The sequence below is a fragment of the Phodopus roborovskii genome, unplaced genomic scaffold, assembly GCF_943737965.1.
Source record: "Phodopus roborovskii unplaced genomic scaffold, PHOROB, whole genome shotgun sequence".
Classification (NCBI taxonomy): Eukaryota; Metazoa; Chordata; class Mammalia; order Rodentia; family Cricetidae; genus Phodopus; species Phodopus roborovskii.
This window is the reverse complement of record NW_026125851.1, coordinates 292013-311254: the sequence shown is the minus strand read 5'-3', so window position 1 is coordinate 311254 and position 19242 is coordinate 292013. Positions and strand designations below refer to the sequence as shown.

Genomic DNA, 19242 nt, shown 5'->3' with positions numbered 1-19242 from the left:
CCCAACCCAAGCATGAAGCAATAAGTATCTAAAGTGACTTCCAGGCTAGATGTGCACTCTAGCCCCAAGATATAATATGTGTGCAAATATTTCAAAATCAAGTATTTCTTTGAGACAGGGTCTCGTGTATCCCAGGCTAACCTCCAACTGATCATGTTATAACTGATGATGAATTGAATTGATTCTCCAGCCTCCACTTCCTGGGAGCTGGGATGAGAGGTGCACACCAACAATGTCAGTTGTATGCAGAGCTGGCGTTGTAGCCCAGAGCTTTGTACATGCTAGGCAACTGCTCTACCAAATGAATCACATTTGGTGAGGTAAAGATGTACCTATTTATTTTGTCTGTGTAGATGTATGTGCAGGTATATACACATAGAGAAAGCCATACATGCTTGCACCAGGACACTGGAAGAGGGCAAAGAAGGTGGCGGGGTCCTCTTCTGTCAACCTCTACCTGTTCTCCTGAGCCAGTGTCTCTTCTTGAACCTCTTTGTAAGCTGAAGCCACAGACTCCAGCAATCCTCCTGTCTCTGCACACTGTACCCAGAACTAGGGTTACAGGCAATTTTGAGGGGTGTCCAGCTTATTTCAGTCCTTATGATTTTGGTAATTTTGGAGCAAGTGCTCTTAGCTCTCAACCCATCTCTTCAGCCTTTTTTTTTTTTTTTTTTAATACAATTGGTTTTTTGAGACAGGGTCTCACTCTGCAGCCCAGGCTGGCCTCAAGCCATAGCAATCTTGCCTTGTCCTCTCAAGTGCTTGGAGCCACCACACTTGTGTTCCAAAACGAGTTTGCTGTTTGGTGTTTTTTTGGTGGTGGTGTTTATTTTTTGTTATTTGTTTTGTTGTTTTGGTTGGTTGGTTGTTTAAAAATAAATGTTAAAAACTTGAAACAGTTTAGATTCCTAACATTTTAATTAAAGATGTTCAACTGGTATTGATTTTCTCTTTGTGTATGAAATATTTTTGTTGAGCCAGGAGTGGTCACAATGGTATTAATCCTGACACTCTGCCAAGAGAACTCTGTGAGTTGGAAGGAGTCTGATCTACATAGTGAGTTTCAGGCCACTCACTGCTACATAGTGAGTCAGTCTCCCCTTCTCCCATCTCTAATTAACTGTGTACAGACATCCACCCACTAAATGCCAACCATATCACCATCTCTAAGGCAACCAAAAATAGTCACACAGGCTGGGTAATGGTGGCACACATCATTAACCCCACAGATCTTTGTGAGTTTGGGGCCAGCCTGGTCTAAAAGAGTGAGTTCTAGGACAGCCAGCCAGGTCTACACTGAGAAACCCTGTGGGGGGGGGGGGGAGCAAAGCCACACAGGCTGGGAGTGTGGCTCAGTAGTAAACCAGTTTCCTAACATGCACAAGACTCTGTTCCATCCCCAGCACAGATAAAAACAAAACCCTGCTATTCCAAAGTACCCCCAGCCCAGAGACACCATGCCCCAGTTCAGAACTCTTGAAGGTGTTAATCCCTGGAGAAACAGTCCCCTATTGTACATGGAGGCTCCCCCCAGAGATCCATGGATCCATACTTGAAAAGTATGAACGAGAATGACCCCACAAGAGCATATGTCTTAATACTTAGTGTCAAGCCAATGGCATGGTTTGGGCAGTTTGAGAGGTGTGGCCTTGTTGAAGGAGTATGTCACTGAGGGTGAGTTTTGAGGTTTCAAAACTGGCACCATTCCCAGTGTGTCCTCGCTGCCTGTTGTTTGTGGATCAAACTGAGAGCTCTCAGCTAGCTGTTCCTGCCATTATGCCTTTGCTCTGCCATCATGGACTCTCAACCTCTGGAACTGTAAGCTGAATTAAACACTTCCTTTTGATAATCGCCTTGGTCACAGCGTTTTGTCACAGCATTAGAAAAATAACTATGACAGGTTTATTTGGGGCATATGGTTCCAGAGAGATAACAGCCCATCACCATCAGAGTGGGGAGTTGTAGGAGCAAGAAGGCACGGTGACTGGACTTGGAATCTGAGAACTCACATCTCAACCATAAGCAGGAAGCAGAGAGACATACTCCCTACAGCAAGGTCACACCTCCAAACTGCCCACACAGTGCCACCACCATCAGAATGGTGGGCAAGTATTCAAATACCGGAGGCTGTGGAGGGGGATCTCATTCAAACCACCACACCTTCTTTGGCCTCCTCACCTCTCAGTGTCCTTCTTTCTCTAGCTCTGTCTGACGCAGACAACCTAATAGGGGAAGGATTGACTCATGGTTTCAGCAGTGTCCATTGCTTTGGACCTGAGGAAGATCAGTGTATCATAGCATTGGGAGCTTGTGGCGAAGGCTGCTCCTATTGTGATGGTCAGGAAGGAGAGAAAGTGAGACAGAGGAGCTGGGAGCTTGCCAAGATCAGTAAATGCTTGCCGCACATGCACAAAGCCTGGGGTTGCACCCCCAGAACAGCATACACCATGTGTGGTTGTGCACTCCTGTTATCTCAGCACTAGAGGTAGAGGCAGGAAGATCTGAAGCTCCTATTAGCCTGGTCTACAAGATGTGAGGGCTCAGAGGAAGGGAGGGAGGGAGGGAGGGAGGGAGGGAGGGAGGGAGGGAGGGAGGGAAGGAAGGAAGGAAGGAGGAAGGAAGGAAGGAAGGAAGGGAAGAGGGAATGTATTAATGAATAGAGGTGAGTTTAGTTAGCCAGGACCACATCCCATAGTTTGAATGTCAAGAATATGATTTAGCCCTCATTGTGCAGGCTGTGAATTTGAGACATGGCTGTAGCTGATTATATATATATATATATATATATATATATATATATATATATTTAAATTTTTAATTTCTTGATTGATTTGGAGAGTATGCACATGCTATAGTACATGTGTAGAGGTCAGAGAACCAGGAGTTGGTCCTCTCCTTCCACCATGTAGATCCCAGGGCTTGAATTCAGGTCATCAGGCTCAGTAACAAGTACCTCTACCCACTGAGCAATACTGACAGCCATTTTTTAGAAATGGAGTATCAATATATATTCCCAGCTGGCCTGAAATTCATGGAAGTCCTCCCAACTTTGCCTCCAAAGTGCTGGGATTACCAGCATGCCCCTATGCCTGTCTTGTACCAAAGTTCAGAAGGATCTGTCAGGGAGCTTAGGCTGTAACTCAGACATAAGAGTTGTTGCCTATGTGCCCAAAGTCCTGGGTTTGATTCTCCAACACTTCACAAGTTGGGCTTGGTGACGCACCAGAAGGGTCTCTACAGAGAAGTAAACCTCAAAGAAATGAGAGTGAAAACTTGGTTCACATTGACTTCATTGACCTGGATCAAGACTTCAAAGAGTCCAATGACGAGCAGTTCATCACCAGCATATTGAAAGCACAGTACAATTTAGAAAAAAAAAATCCTGGTATAATACAATCCCTGTTGCACAAGGAAGTGTAATTACATTGACGCTCTACTCAGAGTAATGTCATTTGTTCCAAGAGGATGGGTTCTAGAGATAGGCTACCTGTGCTAGCTCAAGGTCCCAGGGAAGGCTCTTGCCTGGTCTGTCATACAGATAGCACAGAAGTCATTTGGACTATTAGCCACCTCTGGTCCTGGTTATGGGAGCTTAGGGGAGCCCCTGGCTCTAAGGGTCATTTAGACTACTAAGTACCTCCAGTCCTGGTTGTAGCAGCTTGATGAGGCCTGGCCCAACACAGACAACTAGGCTGTTAATCATTTTCAATTCCAGTTTTCCAGGGGAAAAACAGGTATTTCATCTTTCCCATTGGAAAGACAATCATGTGTGTTTAATATCCCTGGTCTCCTTGGAGATCTGTGGGCACAAGGACCTTCATGCTATACTCCCAACAGCACACACTTGTCAATCAAGCACTCAGGAAGTCAAATCACATCCACAGTCAAGAGCAGAGAGGGTCAGAAGGGTCATACTACATAGTGAATTTAAGGCCAGTATGTTCTACATGATTCTCTGTCTCAAAGCAAACCAGTTATTTGTAGACTTGAGTAATAGGACCAAACATGTCACATGTGGGAGTTACTTTCACTGCGTTGTGACATACCCTCCTGGCAGAAACTACATAAATGAGGAGAGGTTGCTTTGGAACACAGCTTCAGGAGATTTCAGGGTGGGGAAGTCATGGTAATGGGATGGCTCCATTCTCTGCAGCAAGAAAGTAAAGGTGAGGGTTTGGGTGGAAAGAGGGACCAAAAGAGAAGACCCAGAAATGCATATTGCTTTGGACAGGAAGCCTGAAGTGGCCTTCTCTACTCCTGGGTGTTCCCAAGAGGTGAAGAAGAAACAGGGTTATCATCTTTTCTTTTTTGTTTCTGTAATCAAATATTCTGACAAAAGAGACGTTAAAGGATAACGAGTTTCATTGACTCACAGTTCCAGCCTACAATCCATCAGTATGGGGAAGTCAGAGTGAAGACCTGAAGCAGATAGTTAGATCACATCCACACTCAAGAGCAGAGAGAGCCAGATATGGTGGTACACACCTTTAATCCCAGCACTTGGGAGGCAGAAGCAGGCTGATCTCCATGAGTTAGAGACTAGCCTGGTTTACATATTGAGTTCTAGGCTGGCCAAGGCAACATAGTGAGGCCATGGAGAGAGAGAGAGAGAGAGAGAGGTTGTAACCAACCCTCTCTGCAAACACTAGTGTAATGCTAGCCTAGAATCCCTCAGTAAAGGGCTGGGGTGTAATCAAGGCAATCTCCCACAGGCCAAACTGACCTAGCTAGACACTCCCTCATTGAAACTCTTAATAGGTGATTCTAAATTGTGTCAAGCTAACAATTAAAGCTAGCCACTCAGGCAGATCTTTGTGAGTTCAAGGCCAGCCTGATCTACAAAGTGAGTTTCAGAACAGCTAGGGCTACACAGAGAAATGCTGCCTCAAAAAACAAAAACAAGTAAACAACAACAATAACAACAAATCTAGCCATTACTGGAGTCATCTGAGGAAGCAGAAGCTGTGGTGGAGGTAAGCTAGATGCCCCGACCATGCTCCCTTGAAAGGACTTACCCTCCATCCCTCCTCCCCCATCCACAGGGCAGCAAGGAGCGTTTTCACTGGCAGAGTCACAACGTGAAGCAGAGTGGTGTGGATGACATGGTACTGCTGCCCCAGATCACTGAGGACGCCATTGTGAGCAACATTCGCAAACGCTTCATGGATGACTACATCTTCGTATCCCAGGCAGTGTGGGGCATGGGAGGGTGAATGAGCAGAAGAGGTTGTAATAGTGTGCTGGGATGGGAAGGATGCCAAAGGGAGGGATGGCAGTGCAGAGGGGCCTGTGAAAGTCCAGCCCAGGGTTGGAGGGGAGGATGGATGAACGGAGGAAGGATGCTGTGGTTTGAGATGCCGTAGCTGTCACTGCACCCCTGCCTTAGAGTAGCTAAGTTACTGCACTGATTCCCCTCTTTCTGGATCCAGCCTTCTATTCCTAAGAGACTCAAGGTACGTTCAAGCATCTCTCCAAGCAAAGTGGTTTTAGGAAGTCTTGTCGGGACCGAATAAGGGGTAGAAAGTATTTGAAAGACAGAGCAAGATACTGCATGGTTCTTAACTAACTCTCCAGACATATATTGGCTCAGTGCTCATCTCTATAAACCCCTTCAAGCAGATGCCTTACTTTACTGACCGAGAAATTGACCTCTACCAGGGCGCGGTGAGTCCAGGTGGGATGGGTGGAAGTATGCCCACAGCTACCTACGCTCTGTGGCCTCTCCAGCTCTGGACTGACCCCCAACCTCCCCCACCAGGCCCAGTATGAGAATCCCCCACATATCTACGCCCTCACTGACAACATGTACCGGAATATGCTGATCGACTGTGAGAACCAGTGTGTCATTATCAGGTACGGCAGGGTGAGGAATTCTGGAACATTCTGTCCAGGAATGTCCTCAATCACCACCACCAAGGCTGGTTTGTTATGAGCTCATAAACCATACCATGCTGTTCCTCTGTTTCTATTGCTGTTCTACTTTCTTTATAGCCCTTGAATACTGATACAATGTATTTATTCATATTATCGCCCATTAGTTCCGCCTAAATATCAGCTCTGGAGCTAAGGAGATGGCTCAGTGGGTAAGAGGGTTTGCTGCTCAAGGATGAGACCCTGAGGTCAAGTTCCCAGAGGTTACATAAAAATCCATGCATGGACACACACACCTATAACTCCAGCATTAGGAGACACTGAAACAGACGGGTTGCTGGGACCTGCAGGCCACAAGCCTAGCTCCAGGTTCAGTGAGAGACCCTGTCTCAAGAGAGTAAGGCAGAGAGTGATGGAGCCAGATACTGATGTCCTCTAGCCTGTGTATATGGGCCCACAAATACATAAACACATGCACATGTATCACAAACGCATATACCATGCTTATTACACATAAACACACATCAAATAAATAAAATGGGTGTGATTTTTTTGAGTTTTTTGTTTTGTTTTGTTTGGTTTGGTTTGGTTTTGATACAGGGTTTCTCTGTGTAACAAACAGCCTGGCTATCCTGGAACTGGCTCTGAAGATCAGGCTGGCCTTCAACTCACAGAGATCTGCCTGCCTCTGCCTCCAGAGTGCTGGGATTAATGGCGTGTGCTACCACCACTTGGGTTTTTTTTTGGGGGGGGGAAGAATTTTTAAAATATGTTTTACTCATTTATGTTGTGTGTATTTGTGTGGGTGCATGCACGTCAAGGTATGCACATAGAAGTCAGAAGACAACTTCCAAGAGACAGTTCTCTCCTTCTACCATCTGAGGGATCAAACGCAGGTCTTCAGGCTTAGCAACGGGTGCTGAGCCATCTTCCCAGCCCAAGGGATTTTTACATTATATCTACTTATTTATTTATACTTATCAGGGTTGCCACATGCCATAATGGGTGGGTGAGGGAAGAAGGGTTTTTTTTTTTTAATTTTAAAAAATTACTATGTTTTGTTAAGTGTGTGCATGATTTGCCTGCATGCATATCTGTGCATCACATTCATACTGTTGCCCTCAGAGGCCAGAAGAGGGTGTCCAATCACTTGGAGTTACAAGTGGTTATCATTACCATGTGTTAGGACGCAGAGCTAGGTCATCCGCAAGAGCAGTAAGTGCTCTTAGCCACTAAGCCATCTTTCCAGCCCCTGGGGCAGGGATTTTTTTTTTTTTAATCTTTCTTGCCCACTATTGAATCTCTGGAACCTAGAGTAGGTTCACTGTGGGTGCTCAGTAAAAGAATGAATACATGCACGAATTAATGAGTGACTTGGCATTAGAAAGGATCCTTCCCACTATCCCTGCCCACTAATTATTCCTTCCTCCTACCACCTCCAGTGGCGAGAGCGGAGCTGGGAAGACCGTGGCTGCTAAGTACATCATGGGCTACATCTCCAAGGTGTCTGGTGGGGGCGACAAGGTCCAGGTGAGACAAGAACAAAATGCCGTGTCGGGTCTCCCTCAGTTACGCCCACCTGACCCAGACTGATCCTTTCCACCTGGCTCTACCCTAGCATGTCAAAGACATAATCCTGCAGTCAAACCCACTGCTTGAAGCCTTCGGCAATGCCAAGACGGTGCGCAACAACAATTCTAGCCGATTTGTGAGTCACTATAATGTCCCTTGTGCTCTCTCTCAGTCTCTCTGCACACACAGGCACAGACACACATACAGGCAAGCACACACACACACACGTATGCAAATAATGCACACACCCAAGTACACACATACATGTGTCTAAACATACATGTGCACACTCACACACTTGTGTGGCAAGTACTTTACTCACTGAGCCATCTAACCAGGCCCCATATTTCTTTTTGTGTGTGGGTGCATGCATGTGTAGGTGTACGCGTAGAGTGTGCACATGTATATGTGTGCACATGCAAGTGAATGGCAAAGGTTGACATGGGGTGTCTTCCTCAGTAGTTCACCACCTTACTATTCTTTTTCATTTTGTGTATATAAGTATTTTGAATGTACTACATGAGTGTATAGTGTTGGCCAGAAGAGAGCATTGGAACCTCTAAAATTGGAGTAACAGATGGTTGTGAGCAGACATGTGGGTGCTAGGCATAGAACTCAGGTCCTCTGAAAGAGAAGTCAGTGCTTCAAACTCCTGAACTATAGCTACAGTCCCTCTGTCTTTTTTGTTTTGTTTTGTTTTGTGTTGTGTTGTTTTTTGAGATAGGGTTTCTCTGTGGCTTTGGAGCCTGTTCTCTGTCCTGGAACTTGCTGTGTAGACCAGACTGGTCTCAAGCTCACAGAGATCTGCCTGCCTCTGCCTCCCGAGTGCTGGGATTAAAGGCATGTGCTACCACCTCCTAGCCCCTCTATCTAATTTTTTGAGACAAGGTCTCTCACTGAACCTGGAGCCACCCAAGCAAGATCTGAGTTTAATTCCCATCACCCACATAAAAGCTTTGCTAGCTCATACCTTTAGTTCCCACACTAGGAGGCAGACAGGAGGATCTAGATGCTCACTGACCATTCAGTCTAGCCCAATAGTGAGCTCTAGATTCATTGAGAGAGCTTGTCTCAAGAAATGGAGTGGAGGAGCTGGAGAGATGGCTCAGCATTTAAGAGTGTGAGGACTAGAGTTCAGATCCTCAGCTCATGGAAAGTGGAGGCAGGGAATTCCTCGAGCAAAGTGGTTAGCTAAAACTAGTCAAACCAGCAACCTCTGGGTATGAGAGTTCTTTCCTTGATGTATAAGGTGGCAGCAGTCGAGAAAATCCAATGTTAACCTCTGACCTTCACCTACACAAGTGTACACCCAGCCATGTATGCACACACCATGTTTTCACACACAAAAGAGACCCAGAAACCTCTGAAATGTGGTGGGAGTCTTGAGGTGAGCTCAGAGCTGAATGCAATTAGCAGGGGTCTAGAGTACCACAGGAGATGGATGGGTTAGGGATGTCTGGCCCCACCCAGACAGAGTAGTCTAGAGGAAGACACTGGTGAAAAGAACAAGGTTAGTCAATCAGTGGGTGGTGGTTAGCTAAATGGCTCAGTAGACATTTGCCACCAAGCCTGAGGACCTCAGTTCAATCCTTGAGAACAACTCCCACGAATTGTCCTCAGATCACCATGTGTCCACCATGGTACACCCCCCGACACACACACACACACACACACATAAATATAATTTAAAAATAAATGAGTCTAACAGGGGTGTGGGGGTGGAGAGGTGCCTTGGTCCTGCCTCAACTAGATGGTGGGACAGACTTAATAGACTTACCCTCTTTGGGGAGCAGATGAAAGGAGGGGTGAGTGGAGGGGAGTGGGAGGAAAGGAGGGAGGGGAAATTGGGATTGGAATATAAAAAATAAATTAATTTAAAAAAGAGAAAAGATAGGAAATGGGAAAAAAATAAGTGAGTCTGAACAAGAGATAGGCAAATTTAGGTCAGAAGAGGAAGAGAGGAAGAGGTCAGGTGCCTGAGATGGTAATCATTGCACCATCTACACTCCTGGGACTCTGGGATGGGCTAATGTGGTTCTCTGGGATTCAGGGCAAGTACTTTGAGATCCAGTTCAGCCGAGGTGGAGAACCAGATGGAGGCAAGATCTCCAACTTCCTGCTGGAGAAGTCACGTGTGGTCATGCAGAATGAGAATGAGAGGAATTTCCACATCTACTACCAGGTGCAGGCGAGGGAGCTGGGGGCTGGAGGCAGAGGGAGACCCATCTGGATCCCAAGAATGGAAGAAAGGAAACGAGGGAAGGGCAGTGTGTGGGAGGGCAGGGCAACCACATTGGCTACACCAGGCCCAGTTGAAATGCATGACCTTCTGACGCCCTCCAGCTTCTGGAAGGGGCCTCCCAGGAGCAGCAGCAGAACCTAGGACTCATGACACCAGACTACTATTACTACCTCAACCAATCAGACACCTACAAAGTAGAAGGCACTGATGACCGGAGTGACTTCAACGAGACCCTGGTAAGTACCGACTGCCACTCTGGATGCCTCAGAGAACCTTTTTGTGTTACAAATAAGGAAACAGAGTCATAGAAAGATGCAGGCACTTATCCAAAGTTATACAGCAACTGGATAAAAAGAGCAGATCATGGAGCCAAGTAGATAACTCTGTGGGTAAAGTGCTTGTTGCACAAGCATAAGGACCTGAGTTCGATCCCCAGAACCCACATTAAAAAAAGGTGGGTATGGCAGCACAGGCTCATATCCCAGCACTGGAACTGCAGAGACAGGCCGATCCCCAGGGTTTGTGGCCATCTGGTCTGGTCAAATCAGTGAGCTTCACGACTAGTAAGAAATTCTGTCTCAAAACTAAGGTGAAGATCTGGGGAGAAAGATCAAAAGGTAAGAGCACTTGAAAGGCAAGCCTGTTGAGCTGATGAGTTTGGATTTCCTGAACCCACATAAAAACTGGACTATAAACCAGGCATTAAGGTGCATACTTTTAATCCCAGCGCTCGGGAGGCAGAGGCAGGCAGATCTCTGTGAGTTCGAGGCCAGCCTGGTCTACAGAGAGAGTTCCAGGACAGACTCCAAAGCTACACAGAGAAACTCTGTCTCAAAAAAAAAAAATTGGATTGCAAGTATGTGTGATCAAGTGCTTCTTTGGAGAATGGTAGGGCGAGATAGGAGAATGTCAAGCAGCTCACAAGTCAGCTAGCTTAGCTTATGCAGCAGCAAAGAGAGTCTGTCTCAAATTGAGTGGAGAAATGAGAACAGACAACTGCAGATGTTTCTCTAACCCCCAGACAGGCTGTGGCATGCACATGAATTCACACACACTCACACTTTTTCAACTTGGAGAACAATAGAATACATCCAATGTAAACCTCCGGCCCCCAGGTACGCCTGCATTTACACATGCATGTGTACCAATACACATGCACACCTGCACAAACACATACACAAGGCAGGTCAGGTGGTTGGGGAGATGTTTCAGTCAGTAAAGAAAGTCACCATGCAAGTTCAAGCCCCAAGACTCATTAAGAAAATTAAAATCCCAGGCATGATGGCACCAGCTTGTAACCCCAATACTGTCAAGGCAAAGACAAGATTACTGGGGCTCATCAGACAGCCTCACTTATTTGCCAAGTTCCAGTCCAATGAGAAAAACAAGATAGACGGCACCCAAGGAATGACACCCAAGGTTGACCTCTGACCTCCACACACATAGGTGAACACATATGCTGAGCACACACACAAAGCAGAATCAGGCATCCAAACATCTTGTCTCCCTAAGACCAAGCTGTGAACCCAGAAGTCTAATTCTGCAGTCAAGGTGGAAACCAAAGCAGGAGGCATAAGCTGTCCCTGTTGTGCCCACAGAACGCCATGCAAGTCATTGGGATTCCGACCAATGTGCAGCAGCTTGTCTTGCAGCTTGTGGCAGGGATCTTGCACCTGGGGAACATCAGCTTCCGGGAAGAAGGGAACTATGCCCGTGTGGAGAGCACAGACCGTGAGTGTGGGTGCTATTGCGAGTCAGGTGTCAGGCTTATGCATTAGGACTGCTTCTTCCCACTTGCGATCACAAGAGAACCATGTTGGTGTCACTGGGGACACTCCTTTATCCTGAGAGCCTGACCGGCTGCTTCCTTTTGCTCCTGCCTGGTAGTCCTGGCCTTCCCAGCCTACCTGCTGGGCATAGACAGTGGGCGGCTGCAAGACAAGCTGACCAGTCGTAAGATGGACAGCAAATGGGGTGGACGCAGTGAGTCCATTGATGTGACCCTCAACGTGGAACAGGCAGCCTACACTCGTGACGCACTGGCCAAGGGACTCTATGCCCGCCTCTTCGACTTCCTGGTGGAGGTGAGTGGATGCCTGGTACCTAACAAGCCCATAGCATTTGGACAGACAAGTGGGAAGACAGGCTTGACCTGTCCATCTCACCAGCTCCTGAGGTGAAGTGCAGCTTTCAACTTGGACAACCTGCAAATGGAGGGACTGTTGAAGCCCTCCAGGTCCCATCACAGTGATGGTGATAGAGGGTGGGTATATTTCTGAGCTAAGATGGCCATCAAGGATACAAAGGGATAGGTATGGGGTTGGGTGAGGTGAGGTGAGTGGAAGGGGATGTCAGGGCCAGTGATAACCACAGTACTAACAAACATGTAACAGTTAGAGGAGCCACACATGGTGATACAGACCTGTAATCTCAGCATTCAGGAGCCCGAGGCATGAAGACTATGAGTTCAATGCCAGTTTGGGCTGCATAGAATGACCCTATAGGGGTTTGTTTGTATATTTATATTTATTTATTACTTTGAGACAGGATCTCATTATGTAGCCTAGCCTGGAACTCTCTACAGAGACCCGGCTGGCCTCAAACTCACAGAGATTGGCACTTCTATCTCGGGTGAGTGCCAGGATTAAAGGGATACACCGTTATGCCTGACATCTTGGCTAGGGAGAAACCTCTGTTGATGAAGCAGTTGCTTTGCAAGCATGAGGACAGGAGTCCCATCACTAGAACCCACATTTAAATTTAGTCCATTTATTTATTTACTTAGTGTGCATGTGAGCATGCACACTGCAACATGTGTGTGCATGGTAGAGGTCAACTTGAAGGACTTGGCTCTCTCCATCCACCACATGGGTCCCTGAGACCAAACTCACACCATCCATCTGGCTTGTCATCAAACATCTTCACCCACTGAACCATCTTGCCAGCCTGGCACTTCCATTCCAAAAATGCCAGGCATGAAGCTGGTGAGGTGGCTCAGTGGATGGAGGAGTGTCTCACCAAGGCTGAGGACTTCAGTTTGAATCCCAGAACCCACATGGTGAACAGAGAGAACAGACTGCCTTAAATTGCCTTCTGATCTCCTCATGCACACTATCACATACAAGTAAGTGTTCATACACACACATGTACATGTACATACACACACACACTAAATGTAATTTTAAAACCTGTTAAGCCAGACGTGGTACACTTATAATCCCAGAGCTGTGGCGACAGAGAGAGGCAGATCCCTGTTGGACAGCCTCACCTAACCAGAGACCACAAAGAGAGCCTGCATCAGACAAAAAGCTAAAAACAAAAGCCAAGATAAGCAGTACCTGAGGAACAGCAGCCAAGGCTGTTCTCTGGCCTCCACATACACACAACTGTATATATATGAACACCTAAACAAACACACACACACACACACACACACAAAATTATATACCAATCCTCCTCCTCAGTATTTTATGTATGTAAAGTGACTTTCTGTTTGTTTTGTTTTTTGTTTTTTGTTTTTTGTTTTTTTTTTCGAGACAGGATTTCTCTGTAGCTTTGGGACCTGCCCTGGAACTAGCTCTGTAGACCAGGCTGGCCTTGAACTCACAGGAATTCATCTGCCTCTGCCTCCTGAGTGCTGGGACTAAAGGCGTGTGCCACCACCACCCAGTATAAAGTGACTTTTTTAAAAAATATTTTTTTTATTTTAAAACAATATCTTCTCATTTTACATACCAATCCCAGTTCCCACTTCCCTCACCTTCCCCCACCCCACCCTATCCACTTCTCAGAGAGGGTAAGGCTTCCCATGGGGAGTCAAAGAAATCTGGCACACTGCTTTGAGGCAGAACTTTTTAAATGTATATTTTTTTTAATTCCCATAAAGATGGAAGGTGTTGTTCAGTGATAAAATTCGTGAGGTCCTGAGTTCTGTGCCCAACATGACAAATGTACACATGTGTGCACACATGAGCATAGACTAGCACACGCACACACAAGAAAGGAGGAGGAAAATTTCCTATAAGGTATAGGTTGAACATGCATAATTTGAAAAATCCCAAATACAAAATGCCTCAACATTCCAAACTTTTGAACATCAACATGAAACTACAAGTGGAACATTCCATCTCAGACCACATACATGGCTCAACCTACAGCTAAAACCTAGCCTAGCAGTTAAAAAGGCGTAGAACCTGCAGAAAAGCCAGGTTCAATAGCCAGCACCCACGTGGTGGCTCATAAATATCCCTAACTCCAGTTCCAGGGAATCCATCGCCCTCTTCTGGCCTCTTCTTGCACTGCATGCATGCTGTTCCCAGACGTTCATTCATGTAGGCAAACCACCAAACACATAATATAAAAATAAATATATCGCCAGCCAGCGGTGGCGCACACCTTTAATCCCAGCACTTGGGAGGCAGAGGTGGGTCGACCTCTGTAGATCAGCCTGGTCTACAAGAGCTAGTGTCAGGACAGGCTCCAAACCTACACAGGGAAACCCTGTCTCAAGAAACAAAACAATTAAATAAATAAATATGTCTTTAAAACAAAAAAAAGTACACTATAATTAATGCACAAAGTACATATGAAGTGTAAGTGAATTTCATGTGTAAACTTGGGTTTTGCTGGACATGGTGGAACACACCTTTAAAACCATCTCGAAGGAGGCAGAAGCAGGCAGATCTCTGTGAGGGCAGCCTGGCCTACATAGTGAGTTCTAGGTCAACCAGAGCTTGACCTTATCTCAAGCAAATAAATAAACATGCTCAAGATATTGCCTGTTTCTCAGAACTGAAATGCAAAACACTTCTTAGTCTAAGTATTTCCAATTATGGATTATCAAACTACAGTGCTTTTTGTTTCATTAATTTTGTAGTAGTAGAGATGGAGTCCAGGAATTAATATACACTATACAAAATGCTCTACCACTGAGTCACTTGCCCAGTCCCTAGTATTTGCTATTACAAGTCAGTCAGTCAGTCTGTCTGTCTGTCTATCGAGACAGGGTCTCTAGTATTCCAGGCTAGACTTGAGTGAATTTATGACACATATGTATAGATGTCCACATGGTACTTCGGTTTTCCTGACGTGATAATGTCAGGTAGTTGTGAGCCACCTGACATGGGTACTGAGTTGTGGAACTTGTGTCCTCTAGAAGAGAACAGGAGACACTCAGAGTCACTGAGCCATCTTTCCAGCCCTTCAATTTCTTAGTTTTAAGACAAGATCCTGCTCTGTATCCCAGCCTGTCCTGGAACTCATGCTCAGGCCAGCCTGGAGCTCACAGCAGGCCTCCTACTGCAGCTTCCTGAGTCTAGGATTACAGGCACTAACCATCATGTGTAGATATCAGTCCATTTTAGAGATGAGAAAGCTGAGGTACAGTGGGAAGATTTGACTCTAGGGTCAAGAACTGTGATACTTCAGCACTTGGGTTTTCAGGTAGGAGCTAAAAGACTAGAGAAAATCTGTCAGCAGTGGATGGAGCCACAAATTTAGCTAAAAACGCATCAAGGGGTTGATAAGACAGCTAGGTAAAGGCATTTGCTGCCAAGCCAAACAACGAGTTCTATCCCCACAATCCACAAGATAGAAGTACACAACAGACACCTGAAGTTGTCCTCTGACCTCCACACACATGCCCTGACATGCGTGCGCGCGCACACACACACACACACACACACACACACACACACACACACACACAGGGAAAAAAAGCAGTTTTCAAAACATCACAAGAGGGTAGTGATGAGTGGCAGGGTTTGGCTACATGCCCACCGGTCCCATTTCCATCTGCCCATAGGCCATCAACCGTGCTATGCAGAAGCCTCAGGAAGAGTACAGTATCGGTGTCCTTGACATCTATGGCTTTGAGATCTTCCAGGTTTGGCCCCGGAACCCTCCCCACTTCACCACCATCCTCAGCCCAACCCTATTCTGTCTGTCATCCTGGGCTCACCCAGTGTTTGCCAAATACTCCAGCATCATCCACTAACAGAGATGCCCTTTTTTCTCCTTGGCAGAAAAATGGCTTTGAGCAGTTCTGCATCAACTTCGTCAATGAAAAGCTGCAACAGATTTTTATTGAGCTCACCCTGAAGGCAGAGCAGGTGGGCAGGGCAGCCAAATGGCAGAAGACAGGACTTCAAGTATAAGTGTCCCTAAGCCACTTGGGACCCCACACACAAGCTCCCTGTTACTGTAACAAAATACCAGACATAATCAGTTTATAAAGAGAAAAGGGAGGTTGGGGAGGTCATTCACAAGGCAGAAGCAGGTGGATCTCTGTGGTCTACATAGATACTTCTAAGACAGCCAGGATTACATAGAGAGACCCTGCCCCAAAAAAAGAAAAAAAAAAAATAAGAAGAGTAGAAGAAACAGAGAAAAATGCAGTTGTTTGAGCAGCTGCTTTGTGCCAGGTACTGTTTGACACAGAAATCTCTGCCAAGGACTCTCCAGTGTATAGATCAGAAGTAGAACAGCCTGGCTTGCTGGGTTGCAACCGCAGCATCTGAAAAAGAAAACAAATCTGCCTTGATGTTGCCTCTCTCTTAAATGCAAAGCCTGAGGCAAGGGTTCGGGACAAAGAAAGGGCAATGGAAAGGTGATTTAAAAGGAATTTTAGAAGATCCCAGGCTGGGGATGGGTTCCATCCCCAGAACCGCATATACCAGGTGTGATGGTGGGCAGCTGTTTTCCCAGCACAAAGAGGTGAAGGCAAGGAGAATCCAAGGTCATCCTTGACTACATATTAAGTTCAGGGGCAGCCTGAACAACATGAGACCCATCTCAAAAAAATAAAAAGAGCCCAAAGCCCAAGAAGGGTCTTCCTGAGCAGGCTGTGTTTGCAGCTCTTCCCTGATTCTGCTGAGCCCCAGAGGTGTCATGAAACACCACAGAGTTGGTTTAGGAAAGGAATAAGGGCTCTGGACTATTTACAACTCCTGCTGGCTATAGGTCGGTGGGGATCAGAGGCAGGGGTATCCTCTGGAGGATGAGTGATAAGATGGGGGAGAGGGGAGCAGGGTAGGTGCCACACTACCTTATTCCCCACCCGCAGGAGGAGTACGTGCAGGAGGGCATCCGCTGGACTCCCATTGAATACTTCAACAACAAAGTCGTGTGTGACCTCATCGAAAACAAGCTGGTGAGAACTGAGCAGACTTGGGGAGGGGGGAGATCTCACCAGGCTTCAGAGCTAAATCAGTATCTAGAAAAGGTTTATGACATCCTAGGAGATCCATACCTGAAATATCTTCCAGCCACCCCATCCACTGATTCTTCTGCCCGCCTATTCACTGTTCTTTTATTCACTCAGCAAACCTTCCCATAAGTAACATTTTCAGAGTCACGGAGATCCTTCCAAGTGATGACAGTGTGGGGGAAGGGGAAAAAGCATGGATTCCCTGCACTCCAGAAAGGAGAGGAGAGGAAAGACCGTGGCAGGGCAGAGGGAAGAGAAGGAGAAAGAAGAGAGAAAGGTCACAATTTGAGCTTATATTTAGGAGTCTCCTACCAGCCCCCCAGCTCACTCAGAGACTTCTGCTTCCGCTCAGAATCCCCCAGGCATCATGAGCGTGCTAGACGACGTGTGTGCCACAATGCACGCCACCGGCGGCGGCGCGGATCAGACGCTGCTGCAAAAGCTGCAAGCTGCAGTGGGCACCCACGAGCACTTCAACAGCTGGAGCGCAGGCTTCGTCATCCATCACTATGCAGGCAAAGTGCGTGGAACTCCCCTCAGCCCCTTCAAATATTCCAGGTCCTGGTTGCAAAAATTCTACCCCTCTGACCAAGTTTCTCCTCCAAAGCGCCCCCTACTGACCAGACCAGGGATCTCTCCCCCTCCCCCCCAAATCGCCTGGACACCTGCCTTGTGTCCTTGCAGCCAGGGCTGCAAATAAACACTGGCCTCTATTCAGTTTACCCACTTAACAAGGCAACTCCTAACAGACATGACAGATGGAATCCAATTGGGACAACAGGTCACCACGGTTCTTCTATGCCAGCACATACACACACCTCAGTCTTCAATATAACCTTGTGACAAAATACAACAGCCAGTTCCCCAGACGCATGACAAACAAAATGGGCTGGAGCCTGTCTGCCTCAGCCCTACCTGAGGCTACAGGAATGTCCTGGTTTCTTACCCAACCTATAGCCACCTTCCCAAGAGTTTTCTAGCAGTTCCCATGACCTCAGCAGCAGAGGCAAATATTTCCAGATGTCCTCAGAGGTATTGTCTGTGTTCCTCAGCCAGGGCTGCAAAAACCAGGAGCAAGACCTCTAAAAGATCTCATTTGAAAGAGCAACCCAGTCCACCTTCCTGACTTAAGTCCCTTTCCCCCCAAAAAAAAATCCTCTGCCCAAACTCCAAGCAGAGGTTCAGGGCCATCATGGGCTACATAGGGAGTTTGCGGCCAGCCTGGGCTACCTGAGACCTTGTCTCAAAAAAAGAAATAAAATGAAAACAACAAATCAAAACCAAACTATATATAAAGCCCATCATGGTGGTGAATGCCTTTAACTCCCAGCATTCCAGAGGCAGAGGCAGGCAGATCACTGAATTCAAGGCCAGCCTGGTCTACAAAATAAGTTCCAGGCAAGCTGAGCTATACAGTGAGACCCTGTCTCAAAAACAAACAAACAACAAAAATATTCTTGGAGCTACGGAAATAGATCAGTAATGTGCAAGCATGATGACCCAAGTCCAGATGCCCAGCACCCACACAAAAAAACAGATACAGTGGTTTGCTCCAGCACTGGCAGCCTGGAAAAAGGGGATCCCTGAGGCTTGCTGGCCAGCCAGTTTAGACATCCCGAGAGTTCTTGGTTCAGTGAGAGGCCCTGTCTCAAAAAAAAAAAGTGGAGAATCATTGAGGAAAACATCTACTTCAGAACGCCACACAGGCCAGGACAGATACCCAGCCTAATCTCACCACCGGCAGCACTCAGGGTTCTGTCCTAGCTTTAGTCCCCTGCCCTCGAGTTTGGCCTATAACTTCCTGCCTTTCTCTGCTATTGATCAAACCTGCAGCCCTGACCTTCAACCTGGGCTTCTCCTTTTACCTCCAACCCCAGCCTTCATCTTCCAGCTTCAACTGAACATGAGACTTCTGGGGCGCCAAGCCCCAAACAATAGATCACAACCCACCATTTGGAATCACAGATTTCTTCTATGTATGTGACCCCAGTCCTCTCAGCTCTGAACAGGCCACCTGGCCTGACATTTACACATCAAACTCTTTGCTCCTCACCAACCTTCAATGCTGTCTCCCTCCAGGTCTCCTATGATGTCAGTGGCTTCTGTGAGAGGAACCGAGACGTTCTGTTCTCTGACCTTATAGAACTGATGCAGTCCAGCGACCAGTGAGTGTCCTGTGCGGCCTCTGGGAAGAACCTCCAGAGGAACAGAGGCCAGGGAACTACTGTGTTTTGTCCAGAATTGGTTGTGCTGTGGACTTTATGACAATGGTTGTGTTGCCAAGACATAGCTCTGATCTAAAACTCTGAAGGCTGGGGATGTAACTCAGCCACAGGTGCCCCCTAGAGTG

General features: G+C 46.8%; 1 protein-coding gene across 1 annotated transcript in view; it reads left to right on the top strand.

The window, feature by feature from the left end:
- The window catches only part of Myo1f (myosin IF), a 47974-nt gene that overhangs the window by 11707 nt on the left and 17025 nt on the right, over window positions 1-19242 (top strand). Inside the window, exons 2-15 of the mRNA XM_051178791.1 lie at window positions 5043-5180; window positions 5575-5664; window positions 5759-5853; window positions 7314-7401; window positions 7490-7579; window positions 9494-9625; window positions 9787-9921; window positions 11284-11416; window positions 11573-11769; window positions 15489-15569; window positions 15709-15795; window positions 16749-16835; window positions 17245-17412; window positions 18972-19057. Of these exons, the coding sequence (XP_051034748.1) occupies window positions 5043-5180; window positions 5575-5664; window positions 5759-5853; window positions 7314-7401; window positions 7490-7579; window positions 9494-9625; window positions 9787-9921; window positions 11284-11416; window positions 11573-11769; window positions 15489-15569; window positions 15709-15795; window positions 16749-16835; window positions 17245-17412; window positions 18972-19057 (1607 nt within the window). The remainder of the gene's footprint in view (window positions 1-5042; window positions 5181-5574; window positions 5665-5758; window positions 5854-7313; window positions 7402-7489; window positions 7580-9493; window positions 9626-9786; window positions 9922-11283; window positions 11417-11572; window positions 11770-15488; window positions 15570-15708; window positions 15796-16748; window positions 16836-17244; window positions 17413-18971; window positions 19058-19242) is intronic.